The sequence below is a fragment of the Ambystoma mexicanum genome, chromosome 1p (assembly GCF_040938575.1).
Source record: "Ambystoma mexicanum isolate Mex_15411 chromosome 1p, UKY_AmexF1_1, whole genome shotgun sequence".
In the NCBI taxonomy this organism is placed as follows: Eukaryota; Metazoa; Chordata; class Amphibia; order Caudata; family Ambystomatidae; genus Ambystoma; species Ambystoma mexicanum.
The window spans coordinates 1,465,149,717-1,465,176,469 of record NC_090921.1 but is presented as its reverse complement, the minus strand read 5'-3'; the positions used below and the strand labels follow the sequence as shown (position 1 = coordinate 1,465,176,469).

Below are 26,753 nucleotides of genomic sequence, written 5' to 3'. Positions count from 1 at the left end.
GAGTTAAAGGGAGAGGGGGCAGGGCAGAAATGCTCTGAGTAAGTGCAGCCAGGGCATCACGGCTCTGGAAAGGGCAAGGAGACAAGGGACTGTAGGGTTACAGTTACAGACCCTAAGTATGTGGTGGGCCCAGAGGCAGTGCAAGGGTGACCGATCAAGAAAGAGCCTGGACCCAGTGAGACTCTGAGGGTAGCCAACCACCCATTTGGTAAAGCAGACAGATAGGTCAGGTAGGTCAGCAGGGGAGGGAGAGAGAGAAAGCAGAGAAGAGAGTTTTGAGCTGCTTCCGGAACTTCAAAATGGTCCGGTTCAAGTATGAGAGAGGCAGGGAGGCAGTTCCATAGAGAGGCACCTGCAGAGGAGAGAGGTCTACCCCCCACTCTTTGCCTGGAGAAGCGCCTGACCCTTATAGAGTTAAAGGTAGCTGAGCGAAGGGCTCGACAAGGAAGGTATTTTGGAAGAGAGCATTGGATGTAATGCAGGCACTGTCCCCAGAAAGCCTTGTGGACAAAGCAAAGTGTCTTGCACTTGATCCTTGCAGCCACTGGGAGCCACTGGAGAGATTTCAGGGCTGGAGAAATACAGTCCATAGGCTCCTGTTCTGGATTAAGTTACACAAGGGTTTGTGGGGCTTAATTGCAAGTTGCTTTAGCAGGCGACTCCTTACAATCCCTGTTAATCGTCCAGAAACATCATTGTTTGCTTCACTATGTTCTGGATTAGTTGCAGATGGTGGAGAGTAGAGGAAGGCAGATAGAGAAAGTGGCTGCTGGGAGCCACAGGTCTGTGGTATGTTGCATTAAGGAGGTCTGTGTTAAAAGAAAGGCTTGTAAGCACGGTGTAAGTGGTTTCAGCTCTCCCACTTCTGTTGTGGTTTGCTCCGGTTGCAGAGGGAGACCTACAGACCTACGGGCACTGCCTGTGCAGATCCCAATCCCATGCAAATACAATCCCCAGGCAACGCACCAGATGACTTTTAACTCCTGATGTCTGAGTGAGCCCACAATCAAGGTCACGAATGAGTTCACAAAGCGCCCCTGGTTTCTGAGTGGGCCCCAACCCCTGGACAATGATTTCTATCACAGTTTATTTTATGATTAACTGGGGCCCCTTGAGGTGCCAGTTTCCTAAAGGGATCGCTGCACTATGTGGTTGTTTTTGTGAAAGAAATAGTCCTTAGCAGTAGGAGTCCAGGGCTCCTGGATGTGAAGGAGTGGCTGATCGTTTTGGACCCCTGGTGTGTCTGAGATATGGTTGAATGGCCCAGTCTCCTCATAGAATGTGCTCCCCTGCTCTAAGATGAGACAAAGCTGGGGTGACCAGGGGATCGTCAACATACCTCTGAGGCCATCACCCGCTAGCTTGGGGAGATGCTGGGCACCCGTGGTGGCCCACTGGAATCCCTCAGATTCAGGTTGGGGAAATTGCCACATATACCCAGTGCTTAATGAGTTGGGGTGTTTGCCAGGGCTGAAACGCAGGACTTATTTCTGAGCACCGGCATTCAGTGTCTCGGTAGTTTCAATTATGAGGTGGTGCTGTTGCAACTTTATTTATTTAAAGGCCAGTCAATGTGAGCTACACAACAAGCACCCACAGTGTGCGCCTCCCTGGCGCCGCAGGTCTATGTATCCATGTTCATGGATAACAATGAGCCATAAGGTGATGGGCGCTCATGTTGCTCATGATGGCACATTGCTCCAGTCACAGCGCCACTGGGGCTACTGTGTCACCTCGCAGCACTTCCACAGCAGGGCTGAACGTGTGGTGCAGGCAGCAGCAGCCATGTAGCTGCAGTGCCAGGCGCAGCTGACTGGTTCGGCAGGCAGGCACGCACATGTCCATGTGTCATCAGGATGTTGGCTTTTCTGAGCACCTGGAGGTGGGAGACCTCAGCAGACTAATGCAGGGCCTCTTGAAGCTAGGCACTTCCCCTTGTTCTTCCGGTATGCCTCCAGCATGGCATAAACCAATATGCAGGCGTGTGCCAGCTCCCCAAATCACTGAACCTTAAATACAGTGTCGCATGCCTGCCACAGATGGCACACAGTCGCCAGTGCTATTAGGTGGACAGAGGTATAACTGGCGGCACAGAAGGGACAAATACAGGTACGTCTCCAGCCAGCAGCACTAGAAGAGGGGCAAGGCCAGGGAAATGTCCACTACCAAGGGGGAGGGCCTGTGCTGAGTGCCGACCTATTGAAGAAGGTCTTTGTGAGGTGTTCGACTGGCAAGGTAAACAGTTTAGTAATGACTTTATCTGCACTTCTGCAGCACTTTACAATATGAAGCAAATGGATAACACGGATAATGTATTCACAGAAGCAGTTAAACATTGTGTGTCTCAAGATACAACTCTTATTTGGCTGGGGGTGGGCAGCATGTGCCCGCCTTCCTGTCCCGCACCCTGCACCTCAGAATTGGCTCTGCCTGTGGGGGAGAGGTGGCGGGGGCGGGGGGTTAGTCGACCACGCCTCTGTACCCCTCCATGATTGACAGGTTCTGCTCTATAATGTAAAAATAGAAGAGCAAGGGCTCAAATAATTCCCTGAAAAGACTCAGGGGCAGCTGATTCGAAATGCGGTAGGCCCGGGTCTGTCAAAAATACATCTAATGCCAACCACCTCCTTAAACATCATTCACATGTTACACAGATCTTGCTCAATCAATGCCTGAAGGTGATCAGGCAGAAGGGACAGAACACACCTCTGGCTGTCCCTGAACCCCCGCCCCTGGACCAAGGAGCCGGCGGTGAGACGCTTATCTATGAAAGGATAGAATGAAGAGACAGGAATAGTCTGTTGTGGACAAGCTACAGATGTTAGTACGTGTCTTGGTACACAGAAAGTGGCTTTCATCCATTCATTAATACAACTCTGGGTATTTTCTACACTTCCTGGCCCTGTACCCAAGCAATAGAGAATGGAACAACTTAAAAAAAGAGTGTCAGTGTCTCAGGGTCAGTCTTCAAAACGTATTCCACCTGGATGAAATGACACTATCCATGCTAAAATGTGCCAACCAACATATATTCAATTCAAGGCACAATTTCTAGGAAGACATAGGGAGATCAGAGAGGTCCCATTCTCTCCAATCAGCAGTCTGGTTTATGTTAATTTCAAGCTAGTTCCCAAACTGAAACTGTCTGAAATAATTCCCTCTCATTAATAGTGTGGTAACTTGCCAACTGGATGCTTCGTTTTATTAGCACTAATCCATTCACTCAGAAGGGAGACATGGCGGCGATTTCTGCTCTGGTATACGTGCACTGCTCTGTTTGCCTCTAATCGAGTTCCTGCACATGTTAATACACGGCCACGCAGGGCCGGCACTAGGAATTGCAGGCCCCTTAATTTGCATATGATGATGTCACTGGACGTGACGTCACTCCAGCCTGAGCTCGGAAGGATGAAACTTAAGGGGATTGGAACCTGTGGCCAGCAGTTGAAACACAGATCTCAGCAGTAGGGGCATTAACCCTTTGGATGCCATTGATGCATGCCTTTTCATTTATGGCACAATGAGTAGAAAGGTACTTTCTTGTCATCTTCCTGCTCCTTTAACCCAACACCAGTGATTTAAGTGGGGTAAGAAATTGAGGGGGGGTGACCTCGTTTGAGGGGCGTGGCTTCCATTGCGGGCGTGGCTTAAAACGTGCACAAATCATTGTAAGGTGCGCAAACAAAAATATAAATGTATGTGAGCATTTATATTTTTGTATGCGTACTACTATGGTTTGTGTACTTTTCCAGCCTTATAAACGTAGCAATGTTACATATTTCTATGTTTATAAAAAGGTGGCATAAAAAGTGCACAAACCATAGTAATTTACGCACACTTGTGTGCTTACCTTACTATGGTTTGTGTACTTTTCAAGCCACCTTTTATAAGCATAGACATTTATCACATATTTCTATGTTTATAAAAGACGGGCAGGATCGGACTGGCCTATACGACAATAGGGCCAGGGCAGAACCAAATACGCAAAATGTTGGTGTGGGCCTGTTTTTTAAGTCAAAGTGGGCCACTTTTTTGGTCAACCTGGGCCAGGTTGACGAGTTACTTCACTATGCGGCTAATAGTTTTGTCCAGTGTTGCTAAATAAATTATCTTTAAAATGCACATTTGCATCACATTGTAACAGAAAACTCCCCCTTTAGTCCTACTCAAACAGTGTCACAAAAGCAATAAATATCCATTTGCAACTGTTTGCCACTTTTTCATTAGTCCCCGAGACAATTTCATGGCCCAGTCCGACCCTGACCACGGCTTGAAACGTAAACAATTCAAGGCTTCTTTTATAAAGCTCTGCCAACGAGAAAGGCGCCTCAGGCTCAGTGATCTCTGCTCAGAGCAGATAGATCAGAGAGCCCGAGGCGTCTTGCACCCTCTGCTGAGACCTGGCGAGGGCAAACAAAGGCACTCTAACGTCCTCTGATGACCCCTCAGCTGCGGGTTCATCAGAGGAAGTTACAGTGACTGACAGAAGTGCCAGCCAGCCACAGCGATGCTGTGGCTGGCTGGCACTTCTGTCAGCTTGCCTGACGTTAAAATGGCAGGCGCATCTCCCGTCGCGGCTGCAGCCACGGCAGGATAATGCGTCCCGCCAATGTTGTGTGGGACCGGGGGGCCCCGGCAGGGCCCCGGCTCAGTCCAGCTTTTTGGAGACTGCCGGGGCCCAGCCCTGCCAGGCCCCGGCCCACTTAAAGCACTGCCCAACACACACACATACTTTTGCTGTTTTCATGGTAGACCATGTGAACTACAAGATTCATTAACATAGCATAACAGGCCATAGTGGCCCTAGTGGGGCTGCACTCTGGATGGCCCATGCCACTTTGGCGACTGGCATTGAATTCAGAACAAAGTTAATGATGGTTCTGCTGAGGTCAGTCCTCTATACTACAAAGGATTACATTATTTGCCCAGGATCACACACTGTGGTTAAACAGTGAAGCTGGGATTTTGACACACCCTACATCTCAGGCACTTGAACACTTGCCTTCCAATCTCCACTTGTTCGAAATATTTACAGTATGGATCTCAAAACCTACAAGGCCTGTCTTATAGTGCAGCGCTCTCAAGTTTCCCATGGCCATGGCTGAGAAAGCCACCCAATCCTGTTTATGCTTGGAAATCTCTGAATATGTAGTTTTTTACCTAAATGTCAAAATGGGTAATAAAAAACGGCAAGTCCCAGAATTCAAAGGGAAAACACAGGATTGGGTGAGCTCACGTGTGACCGAATGAAACTTTAGAAATCTGATAGTTTACTTGCAAAATTCACATCTGAAATGAAGGCAACCTCACAATATCTACATTCTTAGAGAAATATGTTCAGCCAAAATAATATTGTTTTAGCTTCATAATCCACACTATGACTGAAAAACTAGAAGTCCTAGAATGCAAAATAATACAAGCCTGAAAATTATTTTTTTTTACTACTTATATCACTTTGAGAATTACAGAACAACGTTTAGTGGCATCACTGGCTAAATATTAACTGCGTCACAAACTTCCAGAGTGCTGTTGTGTATACTGTTAAGAACATTTGTCAACTAATGCAAAGCAGTGCCTTTTTTCTGTGTCAGTCGTTGGCATCATGACTAATGTTTAGAAAATGGCTTTCTCTCCTTCTGCAGGTGTTTGGACATTTGGCACTGATGGGACCCCTATTGGCTGGGTAACAATCTGTGGGCGGTCTTTCAGATGGAAAGGCCCCACCCAGCATTGCCAAATGCCGAAACATATGCAAAGGAAAAGAGCACTACGAAAGGGACTAAGAACAAAGGAGTCACTGCGTTGCTATCAGTCATTTAACGACCTGCAATAATTGCAGTTCATTAAAGGGGTACCAGCACCCCTTTTCAGGATGCTCTGTGGGCGGAGACAATTGGGCACTGGCAAAACGGTCAGAATGTGGTTACAGTCAGCCCGCACCATCCCTCTTGCCACAGACAGACCTGGCTGGCATCCGCAAGCCGAGCCTGACTACAGGCAGCACAGAGCTGCACCTAATAGGCTCTGCACCGGGAGATAGCAGCGCTGGAAATTCCCAGGGGCTGACCTCTTGCTACCAGGGAGAAAGAGGGCCAGCCTCTGCACGTGCCCCATGAGCGCGAGGCCAAGTGCAACTGCACCTTGATGCACTTGCCTTGCGCCGATCCTGCGGCCACGCATCACTGAGTGTCCGCAGTAATCGCTGCCATGAGACAGAGGAAGGGCCCTGTATGGCATTGATGGCAAGCAGTAAAGCCTCAAAAAAGGCATCGAATTATTTTTTTTAATATGGGGTCCCCCCCAAGCTGCTGATTTCCCTCTGTTGTTAACCCAAACCCCCTTCCCAACCCCAATATATATTTCGATGAGTTTCTTTGATGGATTTTTGTCAGTAAAACATCCATCGAAAAAAACGACCGGTGGTAAAATGAGATAGAACCGCGACAGCGGAGGCTTTACTGCTTGCCATCAATGCCATACAGGGGGGCCCCTCCTCTGTCCCATGGCAGCGATTACGGAAACATTTTGGGGATTGAGCTTTGTGGTTGACCTGCTGGTATCGGCTGTACGCTTTGGATGTAAGGGGGCGTAAACACGATAGAGAGGTTTAGATTACGTGTCTCTCTTGCTGTTCACTGCCAAAATCCACGCCCAGCTACCATTCTCACATTGGTTTATAATGCGATTTGTGGAGTTTTTTAAGGCATTGCTATGAAACGGTATTGTTAAGCTCTTTAAAACCCAACATTAACACACATTTTTACTAACTGGTGTTGGGAAGATATGTGGTCTAGTTTCCAAAGTGCATTCTGGGCCCTCATCCTGGATCCACCCATTAACTAAAGGGTGTGATCCAGGAAAAAGCATGCTATATCACTGTGCCGTATCCAGTGAAATTGGGGCACAAGGTATAGGTTTTGTGGAGTGGCGGATGGGGCGGCCGGACTCCAGGTATGTGCAGTGCTGGTCATTGGGCCGGCTCTCGGCGGATCCGAGATCCGGCACCAGATGTGGAGCCGGATCTCGGGATCCGGCCAGAGTCAGCCGCCCAAGCCCATGGACCGCGCTGGAAAAAAGAAAGAAGAAAAAAAAAAGCGTCCGCGACGGCAGCATTGCCGTTTACCGCGGCTTTGGCACTGATGTGTAATACACAATGCTCACTACATGTACAACTGAAAGGAATCAGTTGTACATGTAGCGAGCATTGTGCTTTACACGCCAGAGCCGCGTAAAAGGCAATGCTGCCCTGGCGGGCGTTTTTTTTTGGCACAACAAAATGAGCCAGGGCTCATCAAGGGGGCCTGGCCTAACTGCAGGCGTCCTGCTGGCCCATTAGGCCACGCCCCCCTGAAGAGCCCCGGCTCAATGGGCTACTGCCAGGCAGCCTTTTGTAGTGATCAACACCCTCTCCCAAGGGGAGAGGGTGTTGATCTCTGCATTTATTTTCTATTGGGTTGCCTGGCAGGGGACAGCGCCTCGCCTATTCAGCCTTAATGGTGGCGCTTCCCCTCGGCAGCTGGGGAGGGGCAGCGTCGCCATTAAGGCTGAAGGGGTGAGGCTGCTGAAGGCTGAGGCCGTTTTCCTGAAGACTGAAACTCACGGAGTTTCAGTCTTCAGGAAAACGGCCTCGGCTTCCAGCGGCCTCACGTTTCTCTCCACCCGTCACACTTAAAGCCCTGGCCGGTGGTAAAAAGCAATGTTGCCTTTGCGGGCACTTATTTTTTTTAAAAGTATTTATCTGATCGGATGGCCACTACCAACCCCGCCCCCTCTAGACCACGCCCCAACTCCTCCCCCACCAGCACTTATGGGATCACCCACCACATTTTTTCCATTTCCACCACTGGGTATGTGCATTGTGTAAGGAGGGAAAGGATCAACACCAGGTATGGGTTTGTGTTTGGCAGGAGTGAGGGCAGAGAGGGACTAGGACACTAGGTATGGGTTTTGTGTTTGGCGGGAGGGAGGGCAGAGGAGGACTAGGACACCAGGTAGGGGTTTTGTGTTGGGCGGGCGGGAGGGTAGGGAGGGACTAGGACACCTGGTGTGGGTTTTGTGTTGGGCGGGAGGGAGGGTAGGGAGGGACTAGGACACCTGGTATGGGTTTTGTGTTGGGCAGGCGGGGGGCAGGGGCAGAGAGGGACTAGGACACCATGTATGGGTTTTGTGTTGGGCGGGAGGGAGGGCAGGACACCAGGTATGGGTTTTGTGCTGGGAGGGAGGGAGGGCAGGACACCAGGTATGGGTTTTGTGTTGTCAGGACACCAGGTATGGGTTTTGTGTTGGGCGGGAAGGAGGGTAGAAAGGGGACTAGTACACCAGGTATGGGTTTTGTGTAGGGCAGGAGGGAGGCAGAGAGGGACTAGGACCCCTGGTATGGGTTTTGTGTTGGGCGGGAGGGAGGGTGAAAGGGGACTAGGACCCCAGGTATGGGTTTTGTGTTGGGCAGGAGGGAGGGCAGAAAGGGACCAGGACACCTGGTATGGGGTTTGTGTTGCACAGGAGTGAGAGCAGAGAGGGACTAGGGCGCCAGGTATGGGTTTTGTGTTGGACGGAAGGGAGGGCAGAGAGGGACTAGGACCCCTGGTATGGGTTTTGTGTTGGGCAGGAGGGAGTATAGAGGGTGACTTGGACACCAGGTATGGGTTTTGTGTTGGCCAGGAGGGAGGGCAGAGAGGGACTAGGACACCAGGTATGGATTTTGTGTTAGGCGTGAGGGAGGGCAGAGAGGGACTAGGACACCTGGTATGGGTTTTGTGTTGGGCGGGAGGGATTTCAGAGGGGGACCAGGACGCCTGGCATGGGTTTTTTGTTGGGCAGTAGGGAGGGTAGAGGGGGACTAGGACACCAGATATGGTTTTTGTGTGTTGGGCAGGAGGGAGGGCAGAGAGGGACTATGAGGGTAGAAAGGGGACTAGGACATCAGGTATGGGTATTGTGTTGGGCAGGAGGGAGGGTAGAGAGGGACTAGGACACCTGGTATGGGTTTTGTTTTAGGCGGGAGGGAGGGTAGAAAGGGGACTAGGACACCAGGTATGGGTTTTGTGTTGAGCAGGAGGGAGGGCAGAGGGGGACCAGGACACCTGGTATGGGTTTTGTGTTGGATGGGAGGAAGGGTAGCGGGGGATTAGGACACCAGGTATGGGTTTTGTGTTGTTGCAGGAGGGAGGGCAGAGAGGGACTCAGACACCTGGTATGGGTTTTGTGTTGGGCGGGAGGGAGGGAGTGGAGAAAGCGGACTAGGACACCAGGTATGGGTTTTGTGTTGGGCAGGAGTGAGGGCAGAGAGGGACTAAGGCACCAGGTATGGGTTTTGTGTTGGGCGGGAGGGAGGGTGAAAGGGGACTAGGACCCCAGGTATGGGTTTTGTGTTGGGCAGGAGGGAGGGCAGAAAGGGACCAGGACACCTGGTATGGGGTTTGTGTTGCACAGGAGTGAGAGCAGAGAGGGACTAGGGCGCCAGGTATGGGTTTTGTGTTGGACGGAAGGGAGGGCAGAGAGGGACTAGGACCCCTGGTATGGGTTTTGTGTTGGGCAGGAGGGAGTATAGAGGGTGACTTGGACACCAGGTATGGGTTTTGTGTTGGCCAGGAGGGAGGGCAGAGAGGGACTAGGACACCAGGTATGGATTTTGTGTTAGGCGTGAGGGAGGGCAGAGAGGGACTAGGACACCTGGTATGGGTTTTGTGTTGGGCGGGAGGGATTTCAGAGGGGGACCAGGACGCCTGGCATGGGTTTTTTGTTGGGCAGTAGGGAGGGTAGAGGGGGACTAGGACACCAGATATGGTTTTTGTGTGTTGGGCAGGAGGGAGGGCAGAGAGGGACTATGAGGGTAGAAAGGGGACTAGGACATCAGGTATGGGTATTGTGTTGGGCAGGAGGGAGGGTAGAGAGGGACTAGGACACCTGGTATGGGTTTTGTTTTAGGCGGGAGGGAGGGTAGAAAGGGGACTAGGACACCAGGTATGGGTTTTGTGTTGAGCAGGAGGGAGGGCAGAGGGGGACCAGGACACCTGGTATGGGTTTTGTGTTGGATGGGAGGAAGGGTAGCGGGGGATTAGGACACCAGGTATGGGTTTTGTGTTGTTGCAGGAGGGAGGGCAGAGAGGGACTCAGACACCTGGTATGGGTTTTGTGTTGGGCGGGAGGGAGGGAGTGGAGAAAGCGGACTAGGACACCAGGTATGGGTTTTGTGTTGGGCAGGAGTGAGGGCAGAGAGGGACTAAGGCACCAGGTATGGGTTTTGTGTTGGGCGGGAGGGAGGGTGAAAGGGGACTAGGACCTCAGGTATGGGTTTTGTGTTGGGCAGGAGGGAGGGCAGAGAGGGACTGGGATGCCTGGGATGGGTTTTGTGTTGGGCGGGAGGGAGGACAGAGAGGGACTGAGACACCTGGTATGGGTTTTATGTTGGGCTTGAGGGAGGGTGGAAAGGGGACTAGAACACTAGGTATGGGTTTTGTGTTGTGCAGGAGGGAGGGCAGAGATGGACTAGGATGCCTGGTATGGGTTTTGTGTTGGGCGGGAGGGAGGGCAGAGAGAGACTAAGACACCTAGTTTGGGTTTTGAGTTGGGCGGGAGGGAGGGTAGAGGCGGACTAGGGCACCAGGTATGGGTTTTGTGTTGGCAGGAGGGAGGGCAGAGAGAGACTAGGACACCTGGCATGGGTTTTGTGTTAGGCGGGAGGGAGGGCAGCTAGGGACTAGGACACTTGGTATGGGTTTTGTGTGGGTGAGGCAGGGAGGGTAGAGAGGGACTAGGACACTTGGTATGGGTTTTGTGTTGGGCAGGAGGGAGGGCAGACAGGGACTCAGACACCTGGTATGGGTTATGTGTTGGCCAGGAGGGAGGGTAGAAAGGGGACTAGGACACCAGGTGTGGGTTTTGTGTTGGGCATGAGGGAGGGCAGAGAGGGACTAGGACACTTGGTATGGGTTTTGTGTTGGGTGGGAGGGAGAGTAGAGGGGGACTAGGACTCCAGGTATGAGTGTTGTGTTGGGCAGGGGGGAGGGCAAAGAAGGACTAGGACACCTGGTATGGGTTTTGTGTTAGGCGGGAGGGAGGGTAGAAAGGGGACTAGGGCACCAGGTATGGGTTTTGTGTTGGGCAGGAGGGAGGGCAGAGGGGGAACAGGACACCTGGTATGGGTTTTGTGTTGGATGGGAGGAAGGGTAGCGGGGGACTAGGACACAAGGTATGGGTTTTGTGTTGTTGCAGGAGGGAGGGCAGAGAGGGACTAGGACACCTGGTATTTGTTTTGTGTTGGGTGGGAGAGAGGGGGTGGAGAAAGAGGACTAGGACACCAGGTATGGGTTTTGTTTTGGCCAGGAGTGAGGGCAGAAAGGTACTAGGACGCCAGGTATGGGTTTTATGTTGGGCGGGAGGGATGGTAGAGGGGGAGTAGGAGACCAGGTATGGGTTTTGTGTTGGGCAGGAGGGAGGGCAGAGAGGAACTAGGACGCCTAGTGTGGGTTTTGAGTTGGCCAGGAGAGAGGATAGAGGGGGACTCGGGTACTGGTTATGAGTTTTGTGTTGGGCAGCAGGGAGGGCAGAGAGGGACTAGGACACTTGGTATGGGTTTTGTGTTGGGTGGGAGGGAGAGTAGAGGGGGACTAGGACTCCAGGTATGAGTGTTGTGTTGGGCAGGGGGGAGGGCAAAGAAGGACTAGGACACCTGGTATGGGTTTTGTGTTAGGCGGGAGGGAGGGTAGAAAGGGGACTAGGACACCAGGTATGGGTTTTGTGTTGGGCAGGAGGGAGGGCAGAGGGGGAACAGGACACCTGGTATGGGTTTTGTGTTGGATAGGAGGAAGGGTAGCGGGGGACTAGGACACAAGATATGGGTTTTGTGTTGTTGCAGGAGGGAGGGCAGAGAGGGACTAGGACACTTGGTATGGGTTTTGTGTTGGGTGGGAGGGAGAGTAGAGGGGGACTAGGACTCCAGGTACGAGTGTTGTGTTGGGCAGGGGGGAGGGCAAAGAAGGACTAGGACACCTGGTATGGGTTTTGTGTTAGGCGGGAGGGAGGGTAGAAAGGGGACTAGGACACCAGGTATGGGTTTTGTGTTGGGCAGGAGGGAGGGCAGAGGAGGAACAGGACACCTGGTATGGGTTTTGTGTTGGATGGGAGGAAGGGTAGCGGGGGACTAGGACACAAGGTGTGGGTTTTGTGTTGGGCAGGAGGGAGGGCAGAGAGGGACTAGGACACTTGGTATGGGTTTTGTGTTGGGTGGGAGGGAGAGTAGAGGGGGACTAGGACTCCAGGTATGAGTGTTGTGTTGGGCAGGGGGGAGGGCAAAGAAGGACTAGGACACCTGGTATGGGTTTTGTGTTAGGCGGGAGGGAGGGTAGAAAGGGGACTAGGACACCAGGTATGGGTTTTGTGTTGGGCAGGAGGGAGGGCAGAGGGGGAACAGGACACCTGGTATGGGTTTTGTGTTGGATGGGAGGAAGGGTAGCGGGGGACTAGGACACAAGTTATGGGTTTTGTGTTGTTGCAGGAGGGAGGGCAGAGAGGGACTAGGACACCTGGTATGGGTTTTGTGTTGGGTGGGAGAGAGGGAGTGGAGAAAGAGGACTAGGACACCAGGTATGGGTTTTGTTTTGGCCAGGAGTGAGGGCAGAAAGGTACTAGGATGCCTGGTATGGGTTTTATGTTGGGCGGGAGGGAGGGTAGAGGGGGAGTAGGAGACCAGGTATGGGTTTTGTGTTGGGCAGGAGGGAGGGCAGAGAGGAACTAGGACGCCTAGTGTGGGTTTTGAGTTGGGCAGGAGAGAGGATAGAGGGGGACTCGGGTACTGGTTATGAGTTTTGTGTTGGGCAGCAGGGAGGGCAGAGAGGGACTCGGACACCTGGTATGGGTTTGGTGTTCGGCGGGAGGGAGGGTAGGTGGGGACTTGGGCACCAGGTATGGGTTTTTTGTTGGGCAGGAGGGAGAGCAGAGAGGGACTAGGACACTCGGTATGGTTTTTGTGTTGGGCAGGAGGGAGGGTAGAGGGGGACTAGGACACCAGGTATGGGTTTTGTGTTGGGCGGGAGGGAGGGTAGAAAGGGGACTAGGACACCAGGTATGGGTTTTGTGTTGGGCAGGAGGGAGGGCAGAGGAGGAACAGGACACCTGGTATGGGTTTTGTGTTGGATGGGAGGAAGGGTAGCGGGGGACTAGGACACAAGGTGTGGGTTTTGTGTTGGGCAGGAGGGAGGGCAGAGAGGGACTAGGACACTTGGTATGGGTTTTGTGTTGGGTGGGAGGGAGAGTAGAGGGGGACTAGGACTCCAGGTATGAGTGTTGTGTTGGGCAGGGGGGAGGGCAAAGAAGGATTAGGACACCTGGTATGGGTTTTGTGTTAGGCGGGAGGGAGGGTAGAAAGGGGACTAGGACACCAGGTATGGGTTTTGTGTTGGGCAGGAGGGAGGGCAGAGGGGGAACAGGACACCTGGTATGGGTTTTGTGTTGGATGGGAGGAAGGGTAGCGGGGGACTAGGACACAAGTTATGGGTTTTGTGTTGTTGCAGGAGGGAGGGCAGAGAGGGACTAGGACACCTGGAATGGGTTTTGTGTTGGGTGGGAGAGAGGGAGTGGAGAAAGAGGACTAGGACACCAGGTATGGGTTTTGTTTTGGCCAGGAGTGAGGGCAGAAAGGTACTAGGACGCCTGGTATGGGTTTTATGTTGGGCGGGAGGGAGGGTAGAGGGGGAGTAGGAGACCAGGTATGGCTTTTGTGTTGGGCAGGAGGGAGGGCAGAGAGGAACTAGGACGCCTAGTGTGGGTTTTGAGTTGGGCAGGAGAGAGGATAGAGGGGGACTCGGGTACTGGTTATGAGTTTTGTGTTGGGCAGCAGGGAGGGCAGAGAGGGACTCGGACACCTGGTATGGGTTTGGTGTTCTGCGGGAGGGAGGGTAGGTGGGGACTTGGACACCAGGTATGGGTTTTTTGTTGGGCAGGAGGGAGAGCAGAGAGGGACTAGGGCACTCGGTATGGTTTTTGTGTTGGGCAGGAGGGAGGCTAGAGGGGGACTAGGACACCAGGTATGGGTTTTGTGTTGGGCGGGATGGAGGGTAGAAAGGGGACTAGGACACCAGGTATGGGTTTTGTGTTGGGCAGGAGGGAGGGCAGAGGAGGAACAGGACACCTGGTATGGGTTTTGTGTTGGATGGGAGGAAGGGTAGCGGAGGACTAGGACACAAGGTGTGGGTTTTGTGTTGGGCAGGAGGGAGGGCAGAGAGGGACTAGGACACTTGGTATGGGTTTTGTGTTGGGTGGGAGGGAGAGTAGAGGGGGACTAGGACTCCAGGTATGAGTGTTGTGTTGGGCAGGGGGGAGGGCAAAGAAGGACTAGGACACCTGGTATGGGTTTTGTGTTAGGCGGGAGGGAGGGTAGAAAGGGGACTAGGACACCAGGTATGGGTTTTGTGTTGGGCAGGAGGGAGGGCAGAGGGGGAACAGGACACCTGGTATGGGTTTTGTGTTGGATGGGAGGAAGGGTAGCGGGGGACTAGGACACAAGGTATGGGTTTTGTGTTGTTGCAGGAGGGAGGGCAGAGAGGGACTAGGACACCTGGTATGGGTTTTGTGTTGGGTGGGAGAGAGGGAGTGGAGAAAGAGGACTAGGACACCAGGTATGGGTTTTGTTTTGGCCAGGAGTGAGGGCAGAAAGGTACTAGGACGCCTGGTATGGGTTTTATGTTGGGTGGGAGGGAGGGTAGAGCGGGAGTAGGAGACCAGGTATGGGTTTTGTGTTGGGCAGGAGGGAGGGCAGAGAGGAACTAGGACGCCTAGTGTGGGTTTTGAGTTGGGCAGGAGAGAGGATAGAGGGGGACTCGGGTACTGGTTATGAGTTTTGTGTTGGGCAGCAGGGAGGGCAGAGAGGGACTCGGACACCTGGTATGGGTTTGGTGTTCGGCGGGAGGGAGGGTAGGTGGGGACTTGGACACCAGGTATGGGTTTTTTGTTGGGCAGGAGGGAGAGCAGAGAGGGACTAGGACACTCGGTATGGTTTTTGTGTTGGGCAGGAGGGAGGGTAGAGGGGGACTAGGACACCAGGTATGGGTTTTGTGTTGGGCGGGAGGGAGGGTAGAAAGGGGACTAGGACACCAGGTATGGGTTTTGTGTTGGGCAGGAGGGAGGGCAGAGGAGGAACAGGACACCTGGTATGGGTTTTGTGTTGGATGGGAGGAAGGGTAGCGGGGGACTAGGACACAAGGTGTGGGTTTTGTGTTGGGCAGGAGGGAGGGCAGAGAGGGACTAGGACACTTGGTATGGGTTTTGTGTTGGGCGGGAGTGAGGGTAGAGTGGGACTTGGACACCAGGTATGGGTTTTGTGTTGGGCAGGAGGGAGGACAGAGAGGGACGAGGACACCTGGTATGGGTTTTATGTTGGGCTTGAGGGAAGGTAGAAAGGGGACTAGGACACCAGGTATGGGTTTTGTGTTGGGCAAGGGGGAGGGCAGAGATGGACTAGGATGCCTGTTATGGGTTTTGTGTTGGGCGTGAGGGAGGGCTGAGAGGGACTAAGACACCTAGTTTGGGTTTTGAGTTGGGCAGGAGGGAGGGTAGAAGTGGACTAGGGCACCAGGTATGCATTTTGTGTTGGGAGGGAGGTAAGGTAGTGGGGGACTCGGACGCTTGGTATGGGTTTTTTGTTGGGCAGTACGGAGGGTAATTGGGGACTAGGACAACAGATATGGTTTTTGTGTTGGGCAGGAGGGAGGGCAGAGAGGGACTATGATGCCTTGTATGGGTTTTGTGATGGGTATCAGGGAGGGCAGAGAGGGACTAGGACACAAGGTATGGGTTTTGTGTTGGGCAGGAGGGAGGGCAGAGTGGGACTAGGACACCTGGTATGGTTTTGGTGTTGAACAGGAGGGAGGGCAAAGAGGGACTACGACACCTGGCATGGGTTTTGTGTTGGGCGGGAGGGAGGGCAGAGAGGGCCTAGGACGCCTGGTATGAGTTTTGTGTTGGGCAGGAGGGAGGGCAGAGAGAGGGACTTGGACACCAGGTATGGGTTTTGTGTTGAGCAGCAGGGAGGGCATAGGGGGACTCGGACACCAGGTATGGGTTTTGTGTTGGGCAGGAGGGAGGGCAGAGAGTGACTATGACGCCTTGTATGGGTTTTGTGTTGGGCAGGAGGGAGGGCAGAGAGGGACTAGGACACCAGGTATGGGTTTTGTGTTGGGCAGGAGGGAGGGCAGAGTGGGACTAGGACACCAGGTATGGGTTTTGTGTTTGGCAGGAGGGAGGGTAGAGGGGGCTAGGGCAACAGGTATGGGTTTTATGTTGGGCAGAGGGGAAGGCAGAGAAGGACTAGGACACCTGGTATGGGTTTTGTGTTAGGCGGGAGGGAGGCTAGACAGGGGACTAGGGCACCAGGTATGGGTTTTGTGATGGGCAGTAGGGATGGTAGTGGGAGACCAGGACGCCTGGTATGGGTTTAGTGTTGGACGAGAGGGAGGGTAGAGGAGGACTTGGACACGAGGTATGGGTTTTGTGTTGGGCAGGAGGCAGGACAGAGAGGGACTAGGACAACTGATATGGCTTTTGTGTTGGGCGGAGGGAGGGCAGAGAAGGACTAAGACACCTGGTATGGGTTTTTTGTTAGAGGGGAGGGAGGGTAGACAGGGGACTAGGACACCGGTATGTGTTTTGTGTTGGGCAGGAGCGAGGGCAGAGGGGGACTAGGATGCCTGTTATGGGTTTTTTGTTGGGCGGGAGGGAGAGCAGAGATGGACTAGGACACCAGGTATGGGTTTTGTGTTGGCGGGAGGGAGGGCAGAAAGAGACTAGGACACCAGGTATGGGTTTTGTGTTGGTGGGAGGGAGGGCAGAGAGGAACTAGGACACTTGGTATGGGTTTTGTGTTGGTGAGGCATGGAGGGTAGAGAGGGACTAGGACACCTGGTATGGGTTTTGTGTTGGGCAGGGGGGAGGACAGAGGGGGACGCGGACACCTGGTATCGGTTTTGTGTTGGCCGGGAGGGAGGGTAGAAAGGGGACTAGGACACCAAGTACGGGTTTTGTGTTGGGCAGGGGGGAGGGCAGAGAGGGACTGGGACACCTGGTATGGGTTTTGTGTTGGGGGGGGGAGGGAGAGTAGAGGGGTACTAGGACACCAGGTATGGGTGTTGTGTCTGGCAGGTGGGAGGGTACAGAATGACTAAGACACCTGGTATGGGTTTTGTGTTAGGCGGAAGGGAGGGTAGAAAGGGGACAACCAGGTATGGGTTTTGTGTTGGGCAGGAGGGAGGGCAGAGGGGAACCAGAACACCTGGTATTGGTTTTATGTTGGATGGGAGGAAGGGTAGCGGGGGACTAGGACACAAGGTATGGGTTTTGTGTTGTTGCAGGAGGGAGGGCAGAGAGGGACTAGGACACCTGGTATGGGTTTTGTGCTGGGTGGGAGGGAGGGAGTGGAGAAAGGGGACTAGGACACCAGGTATGGGTTTTGTGTTGGGCAGGAGTGAGGGCAGAGAGGTACTAGAACGCCTGGTATGGGTTTTATGTTATGATATGGCATTTGTTGGGCGGGAGGGAGGGTAGAGGGGGACTAGGACACAAGGTATGGGTTTTGTGTTGTTGCAGGAGGGAGGGCAGAGAGGGACTAGGACACCTGGTATGGGTTTTGTGCTGGGTGGGAGGGAGTGGGGAAAGGGGACTAGGACACCAGGTATGGGTTTTGTGTTGGGCAGGAGTGAGGGCAGAGAGGTACTAGGACGCCTGGTATGGGTTTTATGTTATGATATGGCATTTGTTGGGCGGGAGGGAGGGTAGAGGGGGACTTGGACACCAGGTATGGGTTTTGTGTTGGGCAGGAGGGAGGGCAGAGAGGGACTAGGATGTCTGGTGTGGGTTTTTTGTTGGGCGGGAGGGAGGGTAGACTGGGACCAGGAGACCAGGTATGGGTTTTATGTTGGGCAGGAAGGAGGGCAGTGAGGGACTAGGATACCTAGTTTGGGTTTTGAGTTTGGCGGGAGAGAGGATAGAGGGGGACTCGGGCAACGGGTATCAGTTTTGTGTTGGGCAGGAGAGAGGACAGAGACGGACTAGGACACCTGGTATGTGTTTGGTGTACGGCGGGAGGGAAGGTAGGTGGGGACTTGGACACCAGGTATGGGTTCTTTGTTGGGCAGGAGGGAGAGCAGAGAGGGACTAGGATACCTGGTATGGGTTTGGTAATATAGGTGGGGACTTGGACACCAGGTATGGGTTTTGTTTTGGGCAGGAGGTAGGGCAGAGAGGGACTAGGACGCCAGGTATGAGTTTTGTGTTGGCGGGTGGGAGGGCAGAGAGTAACTAGGACACCTGGCATGGGTTTTGTGTTGGGCGGAAAGGAGGGCAGAGAGGGACTAGGACAGCTGGTATGAGTTTTGTGTTGGGCGGCAGGGTTGGCAGAGAGGGACTGGGACACCACGTATGGGTTTTGTGTTGGTGAGGCAGGGAGGGTAGAGGAGGCTAGGACACCAGGTGTGTGTTTTGTGTTGGGCAGGAGGGAGAGCAGGGAGCGACTATGACACCTGGCATGGGTTTTGTGTTGGGCGGGAGGGAGGGCAGAGAGGGACTAGAACGCCTGGTATGGGTTTTGTGTTTGGTAGGAGGGAGAGCAGAGAGGAACTAGGACACCTAGAATGGGTTTTGAATTGGGCGGAGGGAGTGTAGAGGGGGACTAGGGCACCAGGTATGAGTTTTGTGTTGGGCAGGAGGGAGGGGAGAGAGGGACTAGGGCACCAGGTATGGATTTGGGGTTGGATGGAAGGGAGGATAGACGGGGACTAGGACAACAGGTATGGGTTTTGTTTTGGGTGGAAGGGTGGGTAGAGGGGTCTAGGATACCAGATATGGGTTTTGTGCTGGGCGGGAGGGAGGGTAGAGGGGGACTAGGACAACGGATATGGGTTTTGTTTTGGGTGGAAGGGAGGGCAGAGAGGGACTAGGACACCTGGTATGGGTTTTGTGTTGGGCAGGAGGGAGGGCAGAGGGGGACGCGGATACCTGGTATGGGTTTTGTGTTAGCCGGGAGGGAGGGTAGAAAGGGGACTAGGACACCAGGTATGGGTATTGTGTTGGGCGGGAGGGAGGACAAAGAGGGACTAGGACACCTGGTATGGGTTTTGTGTTGGGTGGGAGGGAGAGTAGAGGGGGACTAGGACATCAGGTATGGGTGTTGTGTTGGGCAGGGGGGAGGGCACAAAATGACTAAGACACCCGGTATGGGTTTTGTGTTAGGCGGGAGGGAGGGCAGAAAGGGGACTAGGACACCAAGTATGGGTTTTGTGTTGGGCAGGGGGGAGGGCAGAGGGGGACCAGGACACCTGGTATTGGTTTTATGTTGGATGGGAGGAAGGGTAGCAGGGAACTAGGACACAAGGTATGGGTTTTGTGTTGTTGCAGGAGGGAGGGCAGAGAGGGGCTAGGACACCTGGTATGGGTTTTGTGTTGGGTGGGAGGGAGAGAGTGGAGAAAGAGGACTAGGACACCAGGTATGGGTGTTGTCTTGGGCAGGAGTGAGGGCAGAGAGGTAATAGGGCGCCTGGTATGGGTTTTATGTTGGGGGGGAGGGAGAATAGACTGGGACCAGGAGACCAGGTATGGGTTTTGTGTTGGGCAGGAGGGAGTGCAGTGAGGGACTAGGACACCTAGTTTGGGTTTTGAGTTGGGCGGGAGAGAGGGTAGAGGGGGACTCGGGCACCGGGTATGAGTTTTGTGTTGGGCAGGAGGGAGGGCAGAGAGGGACTAGGACACCTGCTATGGGTTTGGTGTTCGGCGGGAGGGAGGGTAGGTGGGTACTTGGACACCAGGTATGGGTTTTTTGTTGGGCAGGAAGGAGAGCAGAGAGGGAGTAGGACACTTGGTATGGGCTTTGTGTTGGGCAGGAGGGAGGGTAGAGGGGGACTAGGACACCAGGTATGGGTTTTGTGTTGGGCAGGAGGGATGGCAGAGAGGGACTAGGACACCTGGTATGGGTTTGGTGATATAGGTGGGGACTTGGACACCAGGTATGGGTTTTGTGTTGGGCAGGAGGTAGGGCAGAGAGGGACTAGGACACCAGGTATGGCTTTTGTGTTGGGCAGGAGGGAGAGCAGAGAGGGACTAGGACACCAGGTATGAGTTTTGTGTTGGCGGGAGGGAGGGCAGAGAGTAACTAGGACACCTGGCATGGGTTTTGTGCTGGGCGGAAGGGAGGGCAGAGAGGGACTAGGGCAGCTGGTTTGGGTTTTGTGTTGGGTCGGAGGGAGGGCAGAGAGGGACTAGGGTGCCTGGTATGGGTTTTGTGTTGGGCGGGAGGGATGGCAGAGAGGGACTAGGTCACCTGGCATGGGTTTTGTGTTGGGCGGGAGGGATGGCAGAGAGGGACTAGGACGCCTGTTATGGGTTTTGTATTGGGCAGGAGGCAGAGTAGAGAGGGACTAGGACACCTGCTATGGGTGTTAGCCAGTGTGGTTCATGTCTGGCTCTTAGAGCCTCACCAGACCCGCAGCCTCGGCTCTAGCTCGGCCCTCCCTATGAATGGTCTGCTTCCCGAACCTCCATACACAAGAAGTTGGATGAGCTCATCCAGCTAAGTCTGGTGCTCTCGACGTGAGCTCTTGTGGAGCTTATTCATTTGGTTAGATATACTATTGATGCAAAGCTTTACGAAGATTCTCATCCAACTGTGCGTTCATTTACACCTAAGGGTTGATGTCCAAAGCAGAATTAGAAAAAACTCTCAGACCTAGTCTCAAAAATAGTTCTTGAGTCGTTAGTTTCGGAAACTGCTAGGTATTCATCAAACAGGACGCTAATTTGTTCAATATTTGTATGGTTGTTTTAATGCGAATGCATTTCGGAGCGAATCTCCTTCTTCAGGGCGTTAACAACACTTTTATATTCAACTAATTGTTTTTCAGTCAAAATCAGATAACATAATAAATAAACAAATCAAAAAGGTTACAACAAAGGATACATTCATCCCATGTAAGGGAAATCATAAATCAAATGTGGTTTCAGAAAGAAAGAAAATACAGACATTACATCAATCCATGTATGTCAAATATCTCAGTCCGGCATTTTTGAAGATCATCAATCAATGTATGATAGGTAAATTAAAATGTACATACCCAATTAAGGTAATTCCCAATAGACAGAAGGTTAAGGTTATGAAGGGAAAACAACAACATGGCATCTTCGTTAGATTAATGCTACTTAATGGTTGTACAAATGAACTAGCGAATTTATAGTGTTGCGCATATCTAACATGCACTAAAATTACCTTCGTAATGTCCTATGGTGCCTAACACCATTGTGGGGTAGAAAACCCTCTGTATTCAACGATTCAATCGTCTGTGATCTGAATAAAAATAATGAAACCATAATGATTTACTGTTCATCATTGTGGGCGACTCGTGCGTACCTTTGTATTCCTTTAAGTGTGGATCTGAGGCTTACCCGTCAGAGTGTGCTCTTCTGTGTCTTCTCACTCTGTGGCCGTATCTACTCTACTAACGTTCTGCAGTGTGGGGAAAGTTGCAGCAAGCCCGCGCCGCGAAAGGAAATATTTGTATACCAGTTCCTATGGCAACCCCGTTGTGCATGCGCTATCACGTGGCGGGAGACCTGCGTAGCGACGCCTTGCGTCCCGCGTCCCCATGGAAACGGGGATATGGGATGAACGCGGTGCCGGATTCAGTGAAGTTTGATTGGTACTTACTCTTCTATTCTCGATCGCTAATCTATTCTTGTTTAGAGAAAACATTGCACATTGATTCAAAATGTATGACCTACATGGAAGTAGTGATCCGGTTAGCGCACATATTCCTATGGCAACCCAGATCTGTGAGTGCTAATGCTAGGCTCGTGGCCCGCATAGCAACGCCTCGCGTCCCGTGTCCCCGTGGGAACGGGGAGACTGGACGGTTGGGGTGTACATCTGATTGGAATTACGTGGTCTCTCTCACCATTGATGGTGATCGCTTGTCTATTCTCATAGATGTTTCGTTGAGCGTTAAACTCGGGATATGCTCGAGAGTGTTGTAACACGTATTGACATAACTAAATTCGCGTTCAGAGTACTTTTAACACACTGAATATTAACGTCATCATAATATCCATACATTGGAAGTAACAAACAATCAAAGTGAGTAATCAATTCATTATACATATACAGCGATAATCTTTTTTGTAAGTCCTGTGTAGTGACAAATATCTCTTTCATTGTATCAATACTTCGCTTATTTCATTATTTTAATTAAAGCCAATCCTCGAACAATATGCCCATGTTGGTGTTAACCTCCAAACCTTACGATCACGAGCATGCTTATAAAAAGCACGCCCAGTTGATCTCTTCATTCATTCCTCATAGCGTTAGACACCACAAGTTCTCAATCCAATAACATTCACTTCTGTCGAGTTTGGTCTGTATGTTCTCATGAGGATCATTACTTTGAACTACTTCCAACACCATAAATCGAATCTGAGTCAAATTATGTCTCTCTTTAATCCAATTTCTTGCGACTGCTTCCCGAACTTGCCTGCACCAGGAATCCTTTTTTGAGTGACACATTTTTTTTGCAGTTAAATCTTGAGCGTGCATCATTTGATGTCCACCTGAGTTGTGCCTTTTTGGCTTCACCTGGCGGGGAGACACCCCAACAGGGTGCCTGGATGTTTACCAAGTAGCTTTAGGAAGCTATTGGCTGTCATTATGCTGGAAGGGAATTACTCTACCGTTTAAGCATATAGCAGTGCCGTCCATCCTTGTCTTGTAATGCCTGCAGATGCCCCAGTAACACAATTCTATTAATATACCAGAGTAAAAATTCACAATCTCTCACACGATCCCTTCCACTTAGTTCCCCGGCTCCAGACAAATCAAATGAATACTGATACAGAGGTCTTGAAGTTGGTTGTGACTGTGTGCGGAGTGCATGCCGCCATCTTCCTTCCCTGGTTACCTGAGTCCCTGACCACGCTGGGTTGGCAGTGCGGCCCAGTCCCAGGTGGCTCTTCTTAGTTCACTGCACACATACACAAGTTGCAACATCTGACTCACCATTGAGTCAGATGTCCATTGGTCAATGTGCTAACAAAGCCCGGATCTACTCTACACCCATCTCGGGCCAATAGCTCGAGAGCGACTTGTGATAAACATAAGACTTTATATGGGAATGGTGGTTGTGTGCTGAGAATGTGGCTTTCTGTTCTCTCATCGCGTTTCTTGGCCGCCCTTTTTGTAGAGTGACGTTGGCGGAGATAAGGTGCTGCAGAAGAAATGGACCACTTTCCTGAAGGCCCAGCTTTCCTGCTCCAACCCAGAGCATTTCCCGTTCAGTGTCATCCACCACGCCTTCTACCTGCCCGGCAAGGATGGGAAGGACATCTTCTACGGAGTCTTCACCTCGCAGTGGTAAATATCTCTCTCAGTGCTGAAAAGATGTGTAGCAACCTAGGGAATGTCATATCAGCCACCGAGCGACATTTGCTGGTTGAAGGAGCAAAATGAATACTTGTGCTGTTGGTTACTTGCCCTGGACTTACCACACCCGATACCAACTCTGGCGTTCACCATAGTTTCCCCTAGCAGGTTGGCACGTTTGTGAGAGACACAAAGAGCGTTTGCACAGAGCATCAGTGAGTGTGTGTGTGTGTGCGCGTGTGTGTGTGTCTGTGTATCTGTGTGTAAAATAAATGAGAAGTGTATGAACGGAGGTATAACGTGTTCCACTTCAGGTGACGTGCAAGCAGTCCTTTGTTTGTTTCCATTCTGCTAATTAACGTTCTGATTTTACAATAGAAAAAGGTAAAACTACAAGTACCAGAATGCAAAGTCAGAAGCAGGCCTGAAATGAGTATTCACAACTAACCTGACACAAGAACTTGACATCTCTGGAATTTACTGTGTACCATTTGTATCTGTGCAGAATGAGATATCAAGCAAATATAGCGGGTAGTCACAATATGACATCATGGCAATGGCAAGGAAGGTACCAATGTGTTTAGAGGCTTCATTACTCCACAGGAAGATGGATGCGATATTCTGGGTACACTATGTACCTCCCATCCTTTGAGGAAGACATCGGATTGGTGATTAACAAACACGCTATTTAACATTGGAAAAACTAAAGAGGGTTCCACCCCTCATCCTTTGGGAAAATCAAGCAAGTGGGGCCGGGCTACGTTCACGGCTTCATTCGACTACTGCTCCGCTATCTGCAGGCATCCCTAAAGCCCAAGTTCAAGAGCTGCAAGCGACTCTAAAGACCTCTGTGCAGCAGGTGAAAGGCCACCCACACACAGAACCGAGGACAGGCTCTGCTCGCTCCATGCAAACACGAGGAGGCCTCTGTGCAGCTGGTGAAAGGCCACCCACACACGGAACCGAGGACAGGCTCCACTTGCTCCATGCAGACACGAGGAGGCCTCTGTGCAGCTGGTGAAAGGCCAGCCTGTGGGGACGTCACGTGATCACGGGAGCGTGGTCTCGCGAGATCTGGACATAACGAGATCTCGCGAGCCCGCGCTCTGCGAGACAACGTTCCCGCCAGTGTTGGTGAAGCGCCAGACCAAGCAGGTCGCACGAGAGAGCTGCTCCTGTTAAGGAGCCATTGAAACTGAGGCACTGAAGAGCCTAATGATTCCAGCTTCCAGGGCATAAATCCAAAGCCATAGAAGGCCACATGGGGGCCCTGGAAGCTTGCAGCGTGCCATCCTTGTGCACACCTTGCCCCCAGTGATGTAACTGGGAGGGCCCTGAACTGAACTGTGAGTAGTTCCCCTGTTGCATTCAGCCAAGTTTATGCCCACCTGTTTGTCTTGCAATAAAGACAGTTAGAACCCTCTGCAGCATCCTGTCGTCCTTTAAGGCCACAACATAATTGGCGACGAGGATATCAAAAGACCCACGGGGCCACCATGCAAGGCGCCACACCGCCCCCTGCATTTCTCCCTTCGCCAGGGACCCCAGCAATTCCATGGATGCAGTGGGAGCCCCTTTTCTCCACCTATCTGGAGGCGGTGGGCGGCACACGATATGCCCCCGTCAGGAAGAGGGCGATGCTGCTGAATGCATTGGGGGTTGAAGTTCAGTGCATTCTTGCCAGCTTGAAAGCAACACCTGCGGCCGACGACGACGTCTAAGAGGAAGCGACTCGTCGCATTGTGAAGAGGTTCACGAATAAGGAGAACGTGGTACTGCAAAGACTGAGGTTCTACATCCGCAAACAGGAAGGGAACGAACCCGTGGACGACTACGTCACCAGGATGAGGGAGCTGGCTTCTCTTTGCACCTTTGGCGAAAATGCAGAACAAGTTATCTGTGACATGCTCGTCGTTCACACTAACTCTAGGAAAGTCCAGGACAAGTTCATCCAAGAAAAGGAGGTCACCCTTGACAAGGCCATCCAAATTGCCAGGGCGGAGGAAGAAACCTCCAGCAGACGCACAGAGGCGGGAAGTCACCTGCCCGAACTTTCAGTGCTACAATGGAGAGGGCGCAGAGACAAGCAGTCCCGCGACAGCCCCAGAGACAAAGGCCCCAGGCAAAAGGAGGTGCCGAAATGCTATAGATGCGTCAGCACCAAGCACATGGCGAATGATTTCGACTGCCCCGCCAGGAATAAGGAGTGCTCCAAGTGCGGACGCATTGGTCACGTGGCCCCGGCATGTACGTGGCGGGAGAAAACCGATTCCCGCGTCGATGGTGACTGCGCTTCAAGCAATGATGATGAACTACAGGACAGACCCATGGTCGTCATGGTCAACGCCCCCCATGCCAGGAGGGAAAAGCCCCAGTGCACCATTAAAGTGGACGGAATGGAAACACGTGTCAAGGCAGATTCGGGATCTGACCTCACAATCCTTCCCATCAACACGTATAAGAAGATGATGGGACAAGCACAAGTAGAGATCAGAACGACCAGTCAAAAACCGACGGTGTTCGTAGGTGCAACTGTCGACCTCCTAGGCTACATCAGAACCCGGATCGACTTCAAAGGAAGGTCTACCACCACCAAAGTGTACTTCTCACCCAAAGGCCCAACCGTGCTGGGATGAGACGATCAACACAAACTCAGCATAAACTAGATCCCAGCACTCCGGAACAGGTACTCATGGTCTCCTCAGGAGCAGCGCAAAATTATAAGGAGATTTTCCCGAGCCTTTTTTCCGAGAACCAAGGGAAAGTGAGAAACTTTGTCCACAAGATTCGCCTGAAACCCAACGCGGTCCCGGTGAAACACAAAGTCAGGGCAGTACCTGCCACGGCGAGACCCGCATTGGATGCCCACCTTCGGAAGATGGTCGAAGAAGGAACCATCGAGACCGTGGAGTCTTCAGAGTGGCTGAATCCAGTGGTGTTGGTCAAAAAGAAATCCAGCAACCTCAGAATATGCATCGACCTGAGAAGCCTTAATCTAGAGGTAGTCACGGATAGCTTTCCTCTCCCCAGCATCAACGAGATTGTCCTCATGATGAAAGAGGCGGCAATCTTCTCGAAGCTGGACATGCGTGACGCCTATCACCAGATTCCTCTACACAAATCCTCCCGCCCCCTGAAAGCATTCATCACTCCTTTCGGCACCTTTCAATATACCCGCATGCCATTTGGGTTGTCGTCGGCAGCGTCCGCATTCCAGAGGATGATGAACTCTCTACTTAAGGGACTCACAAATGTATCCTTTTTTCAAGACGATATTCTCGTGTATGCAAAAGACAACGAGACCCATGACAAAGCACTCAGGGCAGTCCTGAACAAGCTTCAAGAGGCGGGCGTTCATCTACGCCAC

The 26,753-nt window shown here is 52.2% G+C and overlaps 1 protein-coding gene across 9 annotated transcripts in view; it reads left to right on the top strand.

Moving 5' to 3' along the window:
• The window catches only part of SEMA4A (semaphorin 4A), a 733,849-nt gene that overhangs the window by 658,695 nt on the left and 48,401 nt on the right, over positions 1–26,753 (top strand). For all 9 annotated transcript variants that reach the window (XM_069607120.1, XM_069607124.1, XM_069607119.1 and 6 more), the window contains one exon: positions 23,208–23,377. In XM_069607120.1, coding sequence (XP_069463221.1) covers positions 23,208–23,377 — 170 coding nt within the window. The remainder of the gene's footprint in view (positions 1–23,207; positions 23,378–26,753) is intronic.